The sequence below is a fragment of the Myxine glutinosa genome, chromosome 6 (genome assembly GCF_964187855.1).
Source record: "Myxine glutinosa chromosome 6, kmMyxGlut1.1, whole genome shotgun sequence".
Classification (NCBI taxonomy): Eukaryota; Metazoa; Chordata; class Myxini; order Myxiniformes; family Myxinidae; genus Myxine; species Myxine glutinosa.
The window spans coordinates 115,217,658-115,235,800 of record NC_136266.1 but is presented as its reverse complement, the minus strand read 5'-3'; the positions used below and the strand labels follow the sequence as shown (position 1 = coordinate 115,235,800).

General features: G+C 41.8%; 1 protein-coding gene across 5 annotated transcripts in view; it reads right to left on the bottom strand.

Moving 5' to 3' along the window:
• The window catches only part of LOC137430211 (collagen alpha-1(XIV) chain), a 371,222-nt gene that overhangs the window by 163,883 nt on the left and 189,196 nt on the right, over positions 1–18,143 (bottom strand). For all 5 annotated transcript variants that reach the window (XM_078780417.1, XM_078780420.1, XM_078780419.1 and 2 more), the window contains 2 exons: positions 13,829–13,978; positions 13,508–13,627 (listed from right to left, as the gene is read on the bottom strand). In XM_078780417.1, coding sequence (XP_078636543.1) covers positions 13,508–13,627; positions 13,829–13,978 — 270 coding nt within the window. The remainder of the gene's footprint in view (positions 1–13,507; positions 13,628–13,828; positions 13,979–18,143) is intronic.

The window sequence follows — 18,143 nt, the reverse complement described above, 5'->3', positions numbered from 1 at the left end:
TGGTTTGGCCGCCATATTTGTCCTAAATGGCCGATAAAAAAGTACATTCCGGCAAGTCCTCGGTCTCTGACCGATTTTTCATTTGTTTGTCTGTCTGTCTGTTTGTCTGTCTGTTTGTCTGTTTTCAGCACTGCGTCTACACCGTTGCACGTAGAATCGCCAAACTTGGCACACATATTGGTCTTGCCCTCTAATATACTGTGCCCAAATGATGACGTCATCGGTCACGTGGTTCGGCCGCCATCTTGGAAAAACCGAAAAAAATTGCACCTCCATATCTCCAAAAGTACTGAACAGAAAAAATTTAGACATGGCTCATTGTAAAGAACTCTCCATGGGGAATGAAATATGTTAATGATGACGTCATAGGTCACGTGATTCGGCCGCCATCTTGGAAAAACGGCAAAAAAATTGCACCGCTATATCTCCAAAAGTACTGAACAGAAAAAATTGAGACATGGCTCATTGTAAAGAACTCTCCATGGGGAATAAAATATCTTAATGATGACGTCATCAGTCACGTGGTCGGCCGCCATCTTGGAAAAACGGCAAAACTTTGCACCACTATATCTCCAAAAGTGCTGAACAGAAAAAATTGAGACATGGCTCATTGTAAAGAACACTCCATGGAGAATAAAATATGTTAATGATGACGTCATCGGTCACGTGGTTCGGCCGCCATCTTGGAAAAACCGAAAAAATTTGCACCTCCACATCTCCGAAAGTGCTGAATAGAAAAAATTGAGACATGGCTCATTGTAAAGAACTCTCCATGGGGAATCAAATATGTTAATGATGACGTCATCAGTCACGTGGTTCGGCCGCCATCTTGGAAAAACTTTGCACCTCTATATCTCCGAAAGTGCTGAACAGAAAAAATTGAGACATGGCTCATTGTAAAGAACTCTCCATGGCGAATAAAATATGTTAATGATGACGTCATCAGTCACGTGGTTCGGCCGCCATCTTGGAAAAACCGAAAAACTTTGCACCTCCATATCTCCGAAAGTGCTGAAGAGAAAAAATTGAGACATGGCTCATTGTAAAGAACTCTCCATGGCGAATAAAATATGTTAATGATGACGTCATCAGTCACGTGGTCGGCCGCCATCTTGGAAAAACGGCAAAACTTTGCACCACGATATCTCCAAAAGTGCTGAACAGAAAAAATTGAGACATGGCTCGTTGTAAAGAACTCTCCATGGGGAATAAAATATGTTAATGATGACATCATCGGTCACGTGTTTCGGCCGCCATATTTGTCCTAAATGGCCGATAAAAAAGTACATTCCGGCAAGTCCTCGGTCTCTGACCGATTTTTCATTACTTGCCGGAAAAGATTCCGGCAAGTATGTTGATCTGTTCGTTTGTTACTTGCCGGAAAAGATTCCGGCAAGTATGTTGATCTGTTCGTTTGTTACTTGCCGGAAAAATTTTCCGGCAAGTATGTTGATCTGTTCGTTTGTTTGTCTGTTTGTCTGTTTGTCTGTTTGTCTGTTTGTCTGTCTGTTTGTCTGTTTGCAGCACTGCGTCTACACCGTTGCACGGAGAATCGCCAAACTTTGCACACATAATGGTCTTGCCCTCTAATATACTGTGCCTCAATGATGACGTCATCGGTGACGTGGTTCGGCCGCCATCTTGGAAAAACCGAATAAATTTGCACCTCTATATCTCCGAAAGTACTGAACAGAAAAAATTGAGACATGGCTCATTGTAAAGAACTCTCCATGGGGAATAAAATATGTTAATGATGACGTCATATGTCACGTGGTCGGCCGCCATCTTGGAAAAACGGCAAAAATTTGCACCACTATATCTCCAAAAGTGCTGAACAGAAAAAATTGAGACATGGCTCATTGTAAAGAACTCTCCATGGGGCATAAAATATGTTAATGATGACGTCATCAGTCACGTGGTCGGCCGCCATCTTGGAAAAACCGAAAAACTTAGCACCTCCATATCTCCGAAAGTGCTGAATAGAAAAAATTGAGACATGGCTCATTGTAAAGAACTCTCCATGGGGAACAAAATATGTTAATGATGATGTCATCGGTCACGTGGTTCGGCCGCCATCTTGGAAAAACCGAAAAACTCTGCACCTCCACATCTCCAAAAGTCCTGAATAGAAAAAATTGAGGTATGGCTCATTGTAAAGAACTCTCCATGGGGAATAAAATATGTTAATTATGACGTCATCGGTCACGTGGTTCGGCCGCCCTATTTGTCCTAAATGGCCGATAAAAAAGTACATTCCGGCAAGTCCTCGGTCTCTGACCGATTTTTCATCTGTTTGTCTGTTTGTCTGTTTGTCTGTTTGTCTGTCTGTTTGCAGCACTGCGTCTACACCGTTGCACTGAGAATCGCCAAACTTTGCACACATATTGGTCTTGCTCTGGAATAGACTGTGCCCAATTGATGACGTCATCGGTGACGTGGTTCGGCCGCCATCTTGGAAAAACCGAAAAAGTTTGCACCTCTATATCTCCGAAAGTACTGTACAGAAAAAATTGAGACATGGCTCATTGTAAAGAACTCTCCATGGGGAATAAAATATGTTAATGATGACGTCATATGTCACGTGGTCGGCCGCCATCTTGGAAAAACGGCAAAAATTTGCACCACTATATCTCCAAAAGTGCTGAACAGAAAAAATTGAGACATGGCTCATTGTAAAGAACTCTCCATGGGGAATAAAATATGTTAATGATGACGTCATCAGTCATGTGGTCGGCCGCCATCTTGGAAAAACCGAAAAACTTAGCACCTCCATATCTCCGAAAGTGCTGAAAAGAAAAAATTGAGACATGGCTCATTGTAAAGAACTCTCCATGGGGAATAAAATATGTTAATGATGATGTCATCGGTCACGTGGTTCGGCCGCCATCTTGGAAAAACCGAAAAACTCTGCACCTCCACATCTCCAAAAGTCCTGAATAGAAAAAATTGAGGTATGGCTCATTGTAAAGAACTCTCCATGGGGAATAAAATATGTTAATGATGACGTCATCGGTCACGTGGTTCGGCCGCCATATTTGTCCTAAATGGCCGATAAAAAAGTACATTCCGGCAAGTCCTCGGTCTCTGACCGATTTTTCATCTGTCTGTTTGTCTGTCTGTTTGTCTGTTTGCAGCACTGCGTCTACACCGTTGCACGGAGAATCGCCAAACTTTGCACACATAATGGTCTTGCCCTCTAATATACTGTGCCTCAATGATGACGTCATCGGTGACGTGGTTCGGCCGCCATCTTGGAAAAACCGAATAAATTTGCACCTCTATATCTCCGAAAGTACTGAACAGAAAAAATTGAGACATGGCTCATTGGAAAGAACTCTCCATGCGGAATAAAATATGTAAATGATGACGTCATCAGTCACGTGGTTCGGTCGCCATCTTGGAAAAACGGCAAAAAGGTTGCGCCACTATATCTCCAAAAGTGCTGAACAGAAAAAATTGAGACATGGCTCATTGGAAAGAACTCTCCATGGGGAATAAAATATGTAAATGATGACGTCATCAGTCACGTGGTTCGGTCGCCATCTTGGAAAAACGGCAAAACGTTGCGCCACTATATCTCCAAAAGTGCTGAACAGAAAAAATTGAGACATGGCTCATTGGAAAGAACTCTCCATGGGGAATAAAATATGTTAATGATGCCATCATATGTCACGTGGTCGGCCGCCATCTTGGAAAAACGGCAAAACTTTGCACCACTATATCTCCAAAAGTGCTGAACAGAAATAATTGAGACATGGCTCATTGTAAAGAACTCTCCATGGGGAATAAAATATGTTAATGATGACGTCATCAGTCACGTGGTCGGCCGCCATCTTGGAAAAACGGCAAAACTTTGCACCACAAAATCTCCAAAAGTGCTGAACAGAAAAAATTGAGACATGGCTCATTGTAAAGAACTCTCCATGGGGAATAAAATATGTTAATGATGACGCCATCGGTCACGTGGTTCGGCCGCCATCTTGGAAAAATGGGAAAACTTTGCACCACTATATCTCCAAAAGTGCAGAATGGAAAAAATTGCGACATGGCTCATTGTAAAGAACTCTCAATGGGGAATAAAATATGTTAATGATGACGTCATATGTCACGTGGTTCGGCCGCCATCTTGGAAAAACCGAAAAATTGTGCACCTCCATATCTCTGAAAGTGCTGAATAGAAAAAATTGAGACATGGCTCATTGTAAAGAACTCTCCATGGGGAATAAAATATGTTAATGATGACATCATAGGTCACGTGGTTCGGCTGCCATCTTGGAAAAACCGAAAAACGTAGCACCTCCATATCTCCAAAAGTGCTGAATAGAAAAAGTTGAGACATGGCTCTTTGTAAAGAACTCTCCATGGGGAATAATATATGTTAATGATGACGTCATCTATCACGTGGTTCGGACGCCATATTTGTCTTAAATGGCCGATAAAAGAGTACATTCCGGCAAGTCCTCGGTCTCTGACCGATTTTTCATTTGTCTGTTTGTCTGTTTGTCTGTTTGTCTGTTTGTCTGTTTGCAGCACTACGTCTACACCGTTGCACGTAGAATCACCAAACTTTGCACACGTATTTGTCTTGCCCTCTAATATACTGTGCCCAAATGATGACGTCATCGGTCACGTGGTTCGGCCGCCATCTTGGAAAAACCGAAAAACTTTCCACCTCCATATCTCCGAAAGTCCTGAACAGAAAAAATTGAGACATGGCTCATTGTAAAGAACTCTCCATGGGGAATAAAATATGTTAATGATGACGTCATCAGTCACGTGGTCGGCCGCCATCTTGGAAAAACGGCAAAACTTTGCACCACGATATCTCCAAAAGTGCTGAACAGAAAAAATTGAGACATGGCTCATTGTAAAGAACGCTCCATGGGGAATAAAATATGTTAATGATAACGTCATATGTCACGTGGTCGGCCGCCATCTTGGAAAAACCGAAAAACTTTGCACCTCCAGTGCTGAATAGAAAAAATGAGACATGGCTCATTGGAAAGAACTCTCCATGGGGAATAAAACATGTTAATGATGACGTCATCGGTCACGTGGTTCGGCCGCCATATTTGTCCTAAATGGCCGACAAAAAAGTAAATTCCGGCAAGTCCTCGGTCTCTGACCGATTTTTCATCTGTCTGTTTGTCTGTTTGTCTGTCTGTTTGTCTGTTTGCAGCACTGCGTCTACACCGTTGCACGGAGAATCGCCAAACTTTGCACACATAATGGTCTTGCCCTCTAATATACTGTGCCTCAATGATGACGTCATCGGTGACGTCGTTCGGCCGCCATCTTGGAAAAACCGAATAAATTTGCACCGCTATATCTCCGAAAGTACTGAACAGAAAAAATTGAGACATGGCTCATTGTAAAGAACTCTCCATGGGGAATAAAATATGTAAATGATGACGTCATCAGCCACGTGGTTCGGTCGCCATCTTTGAAAAACGGCAAAACGTTGCGCCACTATATCTCCAAAAGTGCTGAACAGAAAAAATTGAGACATGGCTCATTGGAAAGAACTCTCCATGGGGAATAAAATATGTTAATGATGACGTCATATGTCACGTGGTCGGCCGCCATCTTGGAAAAACGGCAAAACTTTGCACCACTATATCTCCAAAAGTGCTGAACAGAAATAATTGAGACATGGCTCATTGTAAAGAACTCTCCATGGGGATTAAAATATGTTAATGATGACGTCATCAGTCACGTGGTCGGCCGCCATCTTGGAAAAACGGCAAAACTTTGCACCACAAAATCTCCAAAAGTGCTGAACAGAAAAAATTGAGACATGGCTCATTGTAAAGAACTCTCCATGGGAAATAAAATATGTTAATGATGACGCCATCGGTCACGTGGTTCGGCCGCCATCTTGGAAAAATGGGAAAACTTTGCACCACTATATCTCCAAAAGTGCAGAATGGAAATAATTGAGACATGGCTCATTGTAAAGAACTCTCAATGGGGAATAAAATATGTTAATGATGACGTCATATGTCACGTGGTTCGGCCGCCATCTTGGAAAAACCGAAAAATTGTGCACCTCCATATCTCTGAAAGTGCTGAATAGAAAAAATTGAGACATGGCTCATTGTAAAGAACTCTCAATGGGGAATAAAATATGTTAATGATGACGTCATATGTCACGTGGTTCGGCCGCCATCTTGGAAAAACCGAAAAATTGTGCACCTCCATATCTCTGAAAGTGCTGAATAGAAAAAATTGAGACATGGCTCATTGTAAAGAACTCTCCATGGGGAATAAAATATGTTAATGATGACGTCATCGGTCACTTGGTTCGGCCGCCATATTTGTCCTAAATGGTCGATAAAAAAGTACATCCCGGCAAGTCCTCGGTCTCTGACCGATTTTTCATTTGTCTGTTTGTTACTTGCCGGAAAAGATTCCGGCAAGTATGTTGATCTGTTCGTTACTTGCCGGAAAAAATTCCGGCAAGTATGTTGATCTGTTCGTTTGTTACTTGCCGGAAAAGATTCCGGCAAGTATGTTGATCTGTTCGTTTGTTTGTCTGTCTGTCTGTTTGTCTGTCTGTCTGTTTGCAGCACTGCGTCTACACCGTTGCACGTAGAATCGCCAAACTTTGCACACATATTGGTCTTGCCCTGGAATAGACTGTGCCCAATTGATGACGTCATCGGTGACGTGGTTCGGCCGCCATCTTGGAAAAACCGAAAAACGTTGCACCTCTATATCTCCGAAAGTACTGAACAGAAAAAATTGAGACATGGCTCATTGTAAAGAACTCTCCATGCGGAATAAAATTTGTAAATGATGACGTCATCAGTCACGTGGTTCGGTCGCCATCTTGGAAAAACGGCAAAACGTTGCGCCACGATATCTCCAAAAGTGCTGAACAGAAAAAATTGAGACATGGCTCATTGTAAAGAACTCTCCATGGGGAATAAAATATGTTAATGATAACGTCATATGTCACGTGGTCGGCCGCCATCTTGGAAAAACGGCAAAACTTTGCACCACTATATCGCCAAAAGTGCTGAACAGAAAAAATTGAGACATGGCTCATTGTAAAGAACTCCACATGGGGAATAAAATATGTTAATGATGACGTCATCAGTCACGTGGTCGGCCGCCATCTTTGAAAAACGGCAAAACTTTGCACGACGAAATCTCCAAAAGTGCTGAACAGAAAAAATTGAGACATGGCTCATTGTAAAAAACTCTCCATTGGGAATAAAATATGTTAATGATGTCATATGTCACGTGGTCGGCCGCCATCTTGGAAAAACCGAAAAAATCTGCACCTCCACATCTCCAAAAGTCCTGAATAGAAAAAATTGAGGCATGGCTCATTGTAAAGAACTCTCCATGGGGAATAAAATATGTTAATGATGACGTCATCGGTCACGTGGTTCGGCCGCCATATTTGTCCTAAATGGCGGATAAAAAAGTACATTCCGGCAAGTCCTCGGTCTCTGACCGATTTTTCATTACTTGCCGGAAAAATTTTCCGGCAAGTATGTTGATCTGTTCGTTTGTTACTTGCCGGAAAAATTTTCCGGCAAGTATGTTGATCTGTTCGTTTGTTTGTCTGTCTGTCTGTTTGTCTGTCTGTTTGTCTGTCTGTTTGTCTGTTTGCAGCACTGCGTCTACACCGTTGCACGGAGAATCGCCAAACTTTGCACACATAATGGTCTTGCCCTCTAATATACTGTGCCTCAATGATGACGTCATCAGTGACGTGGTTCGGCCGCCATCTTGGATAAACCGAATAAATTTGCACCTCTATATCTCCGAAAGTACTGAACAGAAAAAATTGAGACATGGCTCATTGTAAAGAACTCTCCATGGGGAATAAAATATGTTAATGATGACGTCATCAGTCACGTGGTCGGCCGCCATCTTGGAAAAACCGAAAAACTTAGCACCTCCATATCTCCGAAAGTGCTGAATAGAAAAAATTGAGACATGGCTCATTGTAAAGAACTCTCCATGGGGAACAAAATATGTTAATGATGATGTCATCGGTCACGTGGTTCGGCCGCCATCTTGGAAAAACCGAAAAACTCTGCACCTCCACATCTCCAAAAGTCCTGAATAGAAAAAATTGAGGTATGGCTCATTGTAAAGAACTCTCCATGGGGAATAAAATATGTTAATGATGACGTCATCGGTCACGTGGTTCGGCCGCCCTATTTGTCCTAAATGGCCGATAAAAAAGTACATTCCGGCAAGTCCTCGGTCTCTGACCGATTTTTCATTTGTTACTTGCCGGAAAAATTTTCCGGCAAGTATGTTGATCTGTTCGTTTGTTTGTCTGTCTGTCTGTTTGTCTGTCTGTTTGTCTGTCTGTTTGTCTGTTTGCAGCACTGCGTCTACACCGTTGCACGGAGAATCGCCAAACTTTGCACACATAATGGTCTTGCCCTCTAATATACTGTGCCTCAATGATGACGTCATCGGTCACGTGGTTCGGCCGCCATCTTGGATAAACCGAAAAAATTTGCACCTCGATATCTCCGAAAGTACTGAACAGAAAAAATTGAGACATGGCTCATTGTGAAGAACTCTCCATGGGGAATAAAACATGTTAATGATGACGTCATCAGTCACGTGGTTCGGCCGCCATCTTGGAAAAACCGAAAAAATTTGCACCTCCATATCTCCAAAAGTACTGAACAGAAAAAATTGAGACATGGCTCATTGTAAAGAACTCTCCATGGGGAATGAAATATGTTAATGATGACGTCATAGGTCACGTGATTCGGCCGCCATCTTGGAAAAACGGCAAAAAAATTGCACCGCTATATCTCCAAAAGTACTGAACAGAAAAAATTGAGACATGGCTCATTGTAAAGAACTCTCCATGGGGAATAAAATATCTTAATGATGACGTCATCAGTCACGTGGTCGGCCGCCATCTTGGAAAAACGGCAAAACTTTGCACCACTATATCTCCAAAAGTGCTGAACAGAAAAAATTGAGACATGGCTCATTGTAAAGAACACTCCATGGAGAATGAAATATGTTAATGATGACGTCATAGGTCACGTGATTCGGCCGCCATCTTGGAAAAACGGCAAAAAAATTGCACCGCTATATCTCCAAAAGTACTGAACAGAAAAAATTGAGACATGGCTCATTGTAAAGAACTCTCCATGGGGAATAAAATATCTTAATGTTGACGTCATCAGTCACGTGGTCGGCCGCCATCTTGGAAAAACGGCAAAACTTTGCACCACTATATCTCCAAAAGTGCTTAACAGAAAAAATTGAGACATGGCTCATTGTAAACAACTCTCCACGGGGAATAAAATATGTTAATGATGACATCATCGGTCACGTGGTTCGGCCGCCATATTTGTCCTAAATGGCCGATAAAAAAGTAAATTCCGGCAAGTCCTCGGTCTCTGACCGATTTTTCATTACTTGCCGGAAAAGATTCCGGCAAGTATGTTGATCTGTTCGTTACTTGCCGGAAATTTTTTTCCGGCAAGTATGTTGATCTGTTCGTTTGTTACTTGCCGGAAAAATTTTCCAGCAAGTATGTTGATCTGTTCGTTTGTTTGTCTGTCTGTCTGTTTGTCTGTCTGTTTGTCTGTCTGTTTGTCTGTTTGCAGCACTGCGTCTACACCGTTGCACGGAGAATCGCCAAACTTTGCACACATAATGGTCTTGCCCTCTAATATACTGTGCCTCAATGATGACGTCATCAGTGACGTGGTTCGGCCGCCATCTTGGATAAACCGAATAAATTTGCACCTCTATATCTCCGAAAGTACTGAACAGAAAAAATTGAGACATGGCTCATTGTAAAGAACTCTCCATGGGGAATAAAATATGTTAATGATGACGTCATATGTCACGTGGTCGGCCGCCATCTTGGAAAAACGGCAAAAATTTGCACCACTATATCTCCAAAAGTGCTGAACAGAAAAAATTGAGACATGGCTCATTGTAAAGAACTCTCCATGGGGAATAAAATACGTTAATGATGACGTCATATGTCACGTGGTCGGCCGCCATCTTGGAAAAACGGCAAAACTTTGCACCACTATATCTCCAAAAGTGCTGAACAGAAAAAATTGAGACATGGCTCATTGTAAAGAACTCTCCATGGGGAATAAAATATGTTAATGATGACGTCATCAGTCACGTGGTCGGCCGCCATCTTGGAAAAACGGCAAAACTTTGCACCACGAAATCTCCAAAAGTGCTGAACAGAAAAAATTGAGACATGGCTCATTGTAAAGAACTCTCCATGGGGAATAAAATATGTTAATGATGATGTCATATGTCACGTGGTCGGCCGCCATCTTGGAAAAATGGCAAAACTTTGCACCACTATATCTCCAAAAGTGCTGAACAGAAAAAATTGAGACATGGCTCATTGTAAAGAACTCTCCATGGGGAATAAAATTTGTTAATGATGACGTCATATGTCACGTGGTTCGGCCGCCATCTTGGAAAAACCGAAAAACTTAGCACCTCTATGTGTCCAAAAGTGCTGAATAGAAAAAATTGAGACATGCCTCATTGTAAAGAACTCTCCATGGGGAATAAAATATGTTAATGATGACGTCATCGGTCACGTGGTTCGGCCGCCATATTTGTCCTAAATGGCGGATAAAAAAGTACATTCCGGCAAGTCCTCGGTCTCTGACCGATTTTTCATCTGTCTGTCTGCTTGTCTGTCTGTTTGTCTGTTTGCAGCACTGCGTCTACACCGTTGCACGGAGAATCGCCAAACTTTGCACACATAATGGTCTTGCCCTCTAATATACTGTGCCTCAATGATGACGTCATCGGTGACGTGGTTCGGCCGCCATCTTGGAAAAACCGAATAAATTTGCACCTCTATATCTCCGAAAGTACTGAACAGAAAAAATTGAGACATGGCTCATTGTAAAGAACTCTCCATGGGGAATAAAATATGTTAATGATGACGTCATATGTCACGTGGTCGGCCGCCATCTTGGAAAAACGGCAAAAATTTGCACCACTATATCTCCAAAAGTGCTGAACAGAAAAAATTGAGACATGGCTCATTGTAAAGAACTCTCCATGGGGAATAAAATATGTTAATGATGACGTCATCAGTCACGTGGTCGGTCGCCATCTTGGAAAAACCGAAAAACTTAGCACCTCCATATCTCCGAAAGTGCTGAATAGAAAAAATTGAGACATGGCTCATTGTAAAGAACTCTCCATGGGGAACAAAATATGTTAATGATGATGTCATCGGTCACGTGGTTCGGCCGCCATCTTGGAAAAACCGAAAAACTCTGCACCTCCACATCTCCAAAAGTCCTGAATAGAAAAAATTGAGGTATGGCTCATTGTAAAGAACTCTCCATGGGGAATAAAATATGTTAATTATGACGTCATCGGTCACGTGGTTCGGCCGCCCTATTTGTCCTAAATGGCCGATAAAAAAGTACATTCCGGCAAGTCCTCGGTCTCTGACCGATTTTTCATTTATTTGTCTGTCTGTTTGTTTGTTTGTTTGTTTATCCGCACAGAATAAATATGATTTTCTCTGCAACCGTTGGTCCGATTGACAGGAAATTTTCACCATAGGTGCATCTCCACCTGTATAATTTTTAATGATAATTATGACGTCATCAGTCACGTGGTTCGGCCGCCATCTTGGAAAAACCGAAAACTTTTGCACCTCTATATCTCTGAAAGCACTGCATAGAAAAAATTTATACATGGCTCATTGTAAAGAACATATGTTAATGGAATAACATATGTTAATGATGATGTCATAGGTTCCTCCATTATGACGTCATAATTCGACAAGTACAAAACTTCATCCGATCAAGATGAAATTTCTTGAGCATCATCTAGGGATAAATTGGTGGAGAAAAAAAAGATGACGTCATTGCTCACGTGGTTCGGCCGCCATATTTGTTTTATACACGTTCTGGCGAGGGTCTGTAATCTGATTGCTCTTTCTTGTTATAATTTCAATAGTATGTAATTAAGAGACAATATATTGATCTTAGATAATGCGGAATGACACGATTGCTCTACAAAACAAGCTTAATGCATAACAACAATATAAATAAATAAATAAATCATAGATGAACATGTCGGCATTCTCTGTGAGAGAGGAACAGCAAGTCTGAATTATATTGATGTTAAGTAGATCTCCATTTGGCCTGTTTTACAGGGAAGATTGACTAACGTGCAGATAACATTTCACGAAACATTCTCCAAGATAAGCTTCTTGGAAGGCCATAGGCCTTTGCCCCATTGTAACTAAGTTGTACACAGCTTGCTCTTTGACAAGTTTCACTCTGCATATATAAAAAAGGAAATTTACAAGAAGCAAACTGCAGGTTATGCATATGCACTCCACTCCACACTTTGTAAGAAGCACACCAAGCTTTGCAAGAGGCACACCGTGCTCTGTGAGAGGAGCTCCATACTCTGCAGGAGGAATACCACACACTTCGAGAAGCACACAAAACTCTTCAAGAGGCACATGGTGCTCTATGAGAGGAGCACCACACTGCAAGAAACACACCACACTCTGCAGGAGGAATACTATACATTGTGAGAAGCACACAAGATCTGCAAGAGGAACACCGCACTCTGCAAGAGGCACACCATGCTCTGTGAGAGGAGCACCACACTGCAAGAGGCACACCATACTCTGCAAGAGGAATACTATACTCTGTAAGAAGCACAACAAGCTCTGCAAGAGGCACACTGCACTCTGTAAGAGGCACACCACACTCTGCGAGAGGGACACCACACTTTGCAAGTAGCCCGTTTTATGAGAAACAAACCGTTTTTGTGGAAACCCATGCTACCTGGTATGTATCATACCATATGCACAATACAATGTAGCGAAGTGCATCTCATTTTGCTTGGTTTGTTTTCAACTCCAAATCATCAACTGTTTTCCTCCAGTTCTTGATTCTGATTGCTTCTCTTTCACATCATCTGTTTTAATCTCTTCTGATATTTTCCATACTTGCAGAAACAATGGAGTTACAAGCCAATTAAATTCATATACTAAGCAAAAACAATACAACAAAGCCATTCAATAAATCGATGCAGGTTGTTATGATTCATCGAGTCAAATTAAATCAGTAAAAGTTTATAAATGCAAAAACTGGACTTACAAGTGGCACAGGCCTATTACATCTCTCCCACGTCGTCTGCAATATTGTCATGGGATGCCCGGATTGGTTAACAGACCAATTAATCTTACTAACGGTTGATGACACGTGACGATTGTCAAGCTTCTTCTTCACTTCAACATCTGCCGTGAACAAGGCGAGTGGATTCTCACCGAAACGTCGGCTTTACCGACTTGCAAGTCCAGCTTTTGCATTTATAAACTTTTACTGATAGCCATTTAATGTTACAGAGACTCCAGCACATGGCACAGCTGTTCACTTCTCCCCTTGAACAGACGCAAAAACACTAGGCTTAAGATGTCATAACTATTCATCAACTCGTAAACTCCTGATTCTACTTTATCCACAATCTCCTACAGTCCTACCTGTCATAGTGTTTCCACCCTTGTAAGGAAGGTTTTTTACGGCTTGCAGAACATCTTCCTTCATGTCGAAGGTGTTTAACAACCACTCATTGCGAGGATCCCCAGAATACTGAGCCAATCCTGGAAAAGTGAAGTCATTGCGATCATCATCATTATTATCACAACAACCACCACCACCAACAGAATCATTCATAATCCTCAATCCTTGGTTTTCTGCAGCTGGAGGATTAGGAAGGTACTGCATGCCTCATTTACGCTTTGCATGGAAGTTGTGTTTAAATACCACAGGTAGATTGGGTTATCGGTTCAGGAACGACTCACCAACGCGAATGTGGTCAGGCCCAATGCGGAACGATGTGAAGAGCTTCTCAAGGAACTGCCGCACAAGGCGGAAGTTAAGCCGTCCAATGCTCCAGGAGCCATCGACAAGAACCACGATGTCCGCTACAGAGGCTCCAGCACACTCAAATACTACCGCAAGAACAAAGTACAAATATTACTGTTGTCAGTTGAAACAAAATCTCATGATCACAACCACCTGGACTCACCATACTGGGGACAAAAACAATACCCATAATCTCAACCACATGTATGGAAATAAACAATCCATCCAATCATGTGACTCAGATGTAACTCAGCCAGTGGGAGAGGGCCTTCATATATTTAGAACATCAATTTGCCTTTTGGCCAATGGACCTTCCCGCAGTGACATTTTTTTTTTCAATAGGTACTGTGGACCTTTTAGATGCACAAGCAAAGTGATAGCAAATGGAAGAACTGCCACAGGAAAATATAAAATGAAACCACAACAGCAACAGTAATAGTACTCATCAGAACATATATATATATATATATATATATACTGTATATATACTGTATATACACTGAATATATACATATACATACATATATATATATATATATATGTATATATGTACTGTATTTATAAATATATATATATGTATATATGAACTTCATGGATATGCCTGATCCTTGAGCAAGTTTAGAGCTTTAAAATCATCAGTTTGTTAGCTTTGGCCACCTAATAATCTTTACCAAGGCATAATATGAAAGGTGTTTACAATGCTTGATGTATCACAAAATTTTAAAGCCTTAATATCTGCTGCAATGGCTATTGTAATTGTTAAACGTGCAAGTGTGATGGACTACAGGTGTTCAAAGTTACAGCCTTGACTGTAACCCTTAAAACAATTATTTTCAGGTAAATGCTCCATAGGAGTACAGAAAGTGTTTGTCGACAAAATCCACACCTATGGAATACAACTCGACTTCACCGACGTTGGTTTGGACTTGTTTTGCGCATGTCAGCAAGAAAGGCACGTAAAGAGAGTTATTGTTTGTTGTTAACCAAATGTATCTCAACAATAAGTAGGTTAATGTTGGTAAAGCAGTGCAGAATGGGATGTGATATTAGTGTCATACTCACGGTTTATGCTGAGAATACAATTAGAAAATTAAAAGAAATGGGCAAATGGTAGCGTGTTAGAGACTGTTGTAATGACACGAAGCGAGGAGCCACAGGCATTTTTATTAAGAGCCGATGCCAAAGCCCAAGTGATATACGGATGCAGGTTATGCCATTTCATGGAGCAGGCTGGCCGAGCACAGTGTCCAATAAAGTCATGCTACGGCCTCAAAGTGAAGGAAGTCGGGTTCCTGCGGAGAAATCACTGTGAAACTGCATGATAATGTCCAGGCAAATTTGTACAACGTTAACGAACTCGGAATAATATTTTTACAAAACATTCATTCATATTATTATAATCGTTATTTACCATAACGAGGTGTTCCACTTTTTAGAACATTTTATATACTCTCAAATAAAAAGGATGGAAGGAAACAAAGTAACAACTTTTAATGCAAACATTGTGCACCTGTTTTAATATTCACACCTTAAAAAGAACAGTTATGCATATTTTTAAGCAGAAAAAAGCAAGGACTGGCAGGATAACCTTGATGTATGCACACTCACTTCTGATTTGTCTAGCTTGGGTTATAATCTAGATACAGCTACAAACTGTCATCCTGATTGTTCGCATGCAGGCCAAGGCATCAATGTGTGTGTCGTCCATCAGATGGACAGTAATATGGGCATCCCATCTGTTAGCATTAGTTAGTGGATGTTAAAGATCCCACGTTGTCCTTCATGAAGAGTCGGTGAGCTAACGCTGGCTCCCTGAACAAATCCCAAATTCCTGCACACTCGGTTGAGTATCAGCGTCGGAATGGCGACCCATCCAGGATTGTAACCCTCACCTAACAAACTGCTTTGGTGGAAATGACACTCTGTGTAGACCATGGATAATGCATGAAAACAAAAGAATAACAAGCGTTACACCTAGGTCCCCCGTCGTTGAAGTGATGTGAGTTGACAAAGTGGAAGACGCAAGGCAGCCATCCTAGATTTTGACGTGGCGGCCCAATTTTCAATAGCGTTCTCCCTTATGCGTAGATAGACCCACACACCAGATTAGAAGTTAGTAGTTCGTTTATTTTTCAAGATATTCCGCTCACAAGGTTCAGACATATATGGCGGCGGCCATCTTGGATGTTGACGTGGCGACCCAATTTTCAATAGGGTTATTCCTGATGCCCAGATACACCCACACACCAGATTAGAGGTTGGTACTTCACTTATTTTTCAAGATATTCCGCTCACAAGGTTCAGACATACATGGTGTCGGCCATCTTGGATGTTGACGTGGCGACCCAATTTTCAATAGCGTTCTTCCTTATGCCCAGATACACCTACACACCAGATTAGAGGTTGGTACTTCACTTATTTTTCAAGATATTCCGCTCACAAGGTTCAGACATACATGGCGGCGGTCATCTTGGATTTTGACGTGGCGACCCAATTTTCAATAGCGTTCTTCCTTATGTGGAGATACACCCACACACCAGATTAGAAGTTAGTAGTTCGTTTATTTTTCAAGATATTTCGCTCACAAGGTTCAGGCATATATATGGTGGCGGCCATCTTGGATTTTGACGTGGCGACCCAATTTTCAACAGCGTTCATCCTTATGCCTAGATACACCCACACACCAGATTAGACGTGAGTAGTTCGTTTATATTTCATGACATTTTGCTCACAAGGTTCAGACATACATGGTGTTGGCCATCTTGGATTTTGACGTGGCAACCCAATTTTCAATAGTGTTCTTCCTTATGCCTAGATACACCCACACACCTGATTAGACGTTGGTACTTCGCTTATTTTTCAAGACATTCTGCTCACAAGGTTCAGACATACATGGCGGCGGCCATCTTGGATTTTGACGTGGCGACCCAATTTTCAATCGCTTTCTTCCTTATGCGTAGATACACCCACACACCAGATTAGAAGTTAGTAGTTCGTTTATTTTTCAAGATTTTTCGCTCACAAGTTTCAGACATATATATGCTGGTGGCCATCTTGGATTTTGACGTGGCGACCCACTTTTCAATGGCGTTCTTCGGTATGCCTAGATACACCCACACACCAGAATAGAAGTTGGTACTTCGCTTATTTTTCAAGATATTTCGCTCACAAGGTTCAGACATATATATGGTGGTAGCCATCTTGGATTTTGACGTGGCGACCCAATTTTCACTGGCCTTATTCCTTATGCGTAGATACACGCACACACCAGATTAGAAGTTGGTACTTCGCTTATTTTTCAAGATATTTCGCTCACAAGGTTCAGACATATATATGGTGGTGGCCATCTTGGATTTTGACGTGGCGACCCAATTTTCAATATTTTTCTTCCTTATGCCGAGATACACCCACACAACAAATTAGAAGTTGGTACTTCGCTTATTTTTCAAGATATTCCGCTCACAAGGTTCAGACATACATGGCGGCGGCCATCTTGGATTTTGACGTGGCGACCCAATTTTCAATAGGGTTCTTCCTTATGCCTAGATACACCCACACACCAGATTAGAAGTTGGTACTTCGCTTATTTTTCAAGATATTCCGCTCACAACGTTCAGACATACAAGGCGGCGGCCATCTTGGATTCTGACGTGGCGACCCAATTTTCAATAGGATTCTTCCTTATGCCGAGATACACCCACACACACCAGATTCGAAGTTGGTACTTCGCTTATTTTTCAAGATATTCCGCTCACAAGGTTCAGACATACATGGCGTCAGACATACATGGCGGTGGCCATCTTGGATTTTGACGTGGGTTGCACCCACACACCAAATTTGAATGCGGTCCTTCGCTTACACATGCACGTACACACGCACGCACGGATGCACGGACCGACACACGGACGGAGGGGAAAACCATAGTCCCCCTTTCGCTCCGCGGTGCGACGGGGGACAATTATTTGTTCTCTCTACAGCCTTTAAAATCTTTATTTTGGTTCAATTGCATTATATACTAGAACACTCTAGAACACAAATCACCCGTTTGGCTTTTTCAAAAACCTTCAGTTTAGCTGCACTTGGACAAAATATAACCAATCTCTGGAGAATATTAGCCTCTCGACCAAATTTGCCACACACGCTATCAACATTGGGGAAGACAGAGATACAGACAAAATGGTGGCTTATAGGAAATACAGATTATACTTGGAACTGCAAAGGAAGAGTATAAAAACCATTCCAATGTCCTTT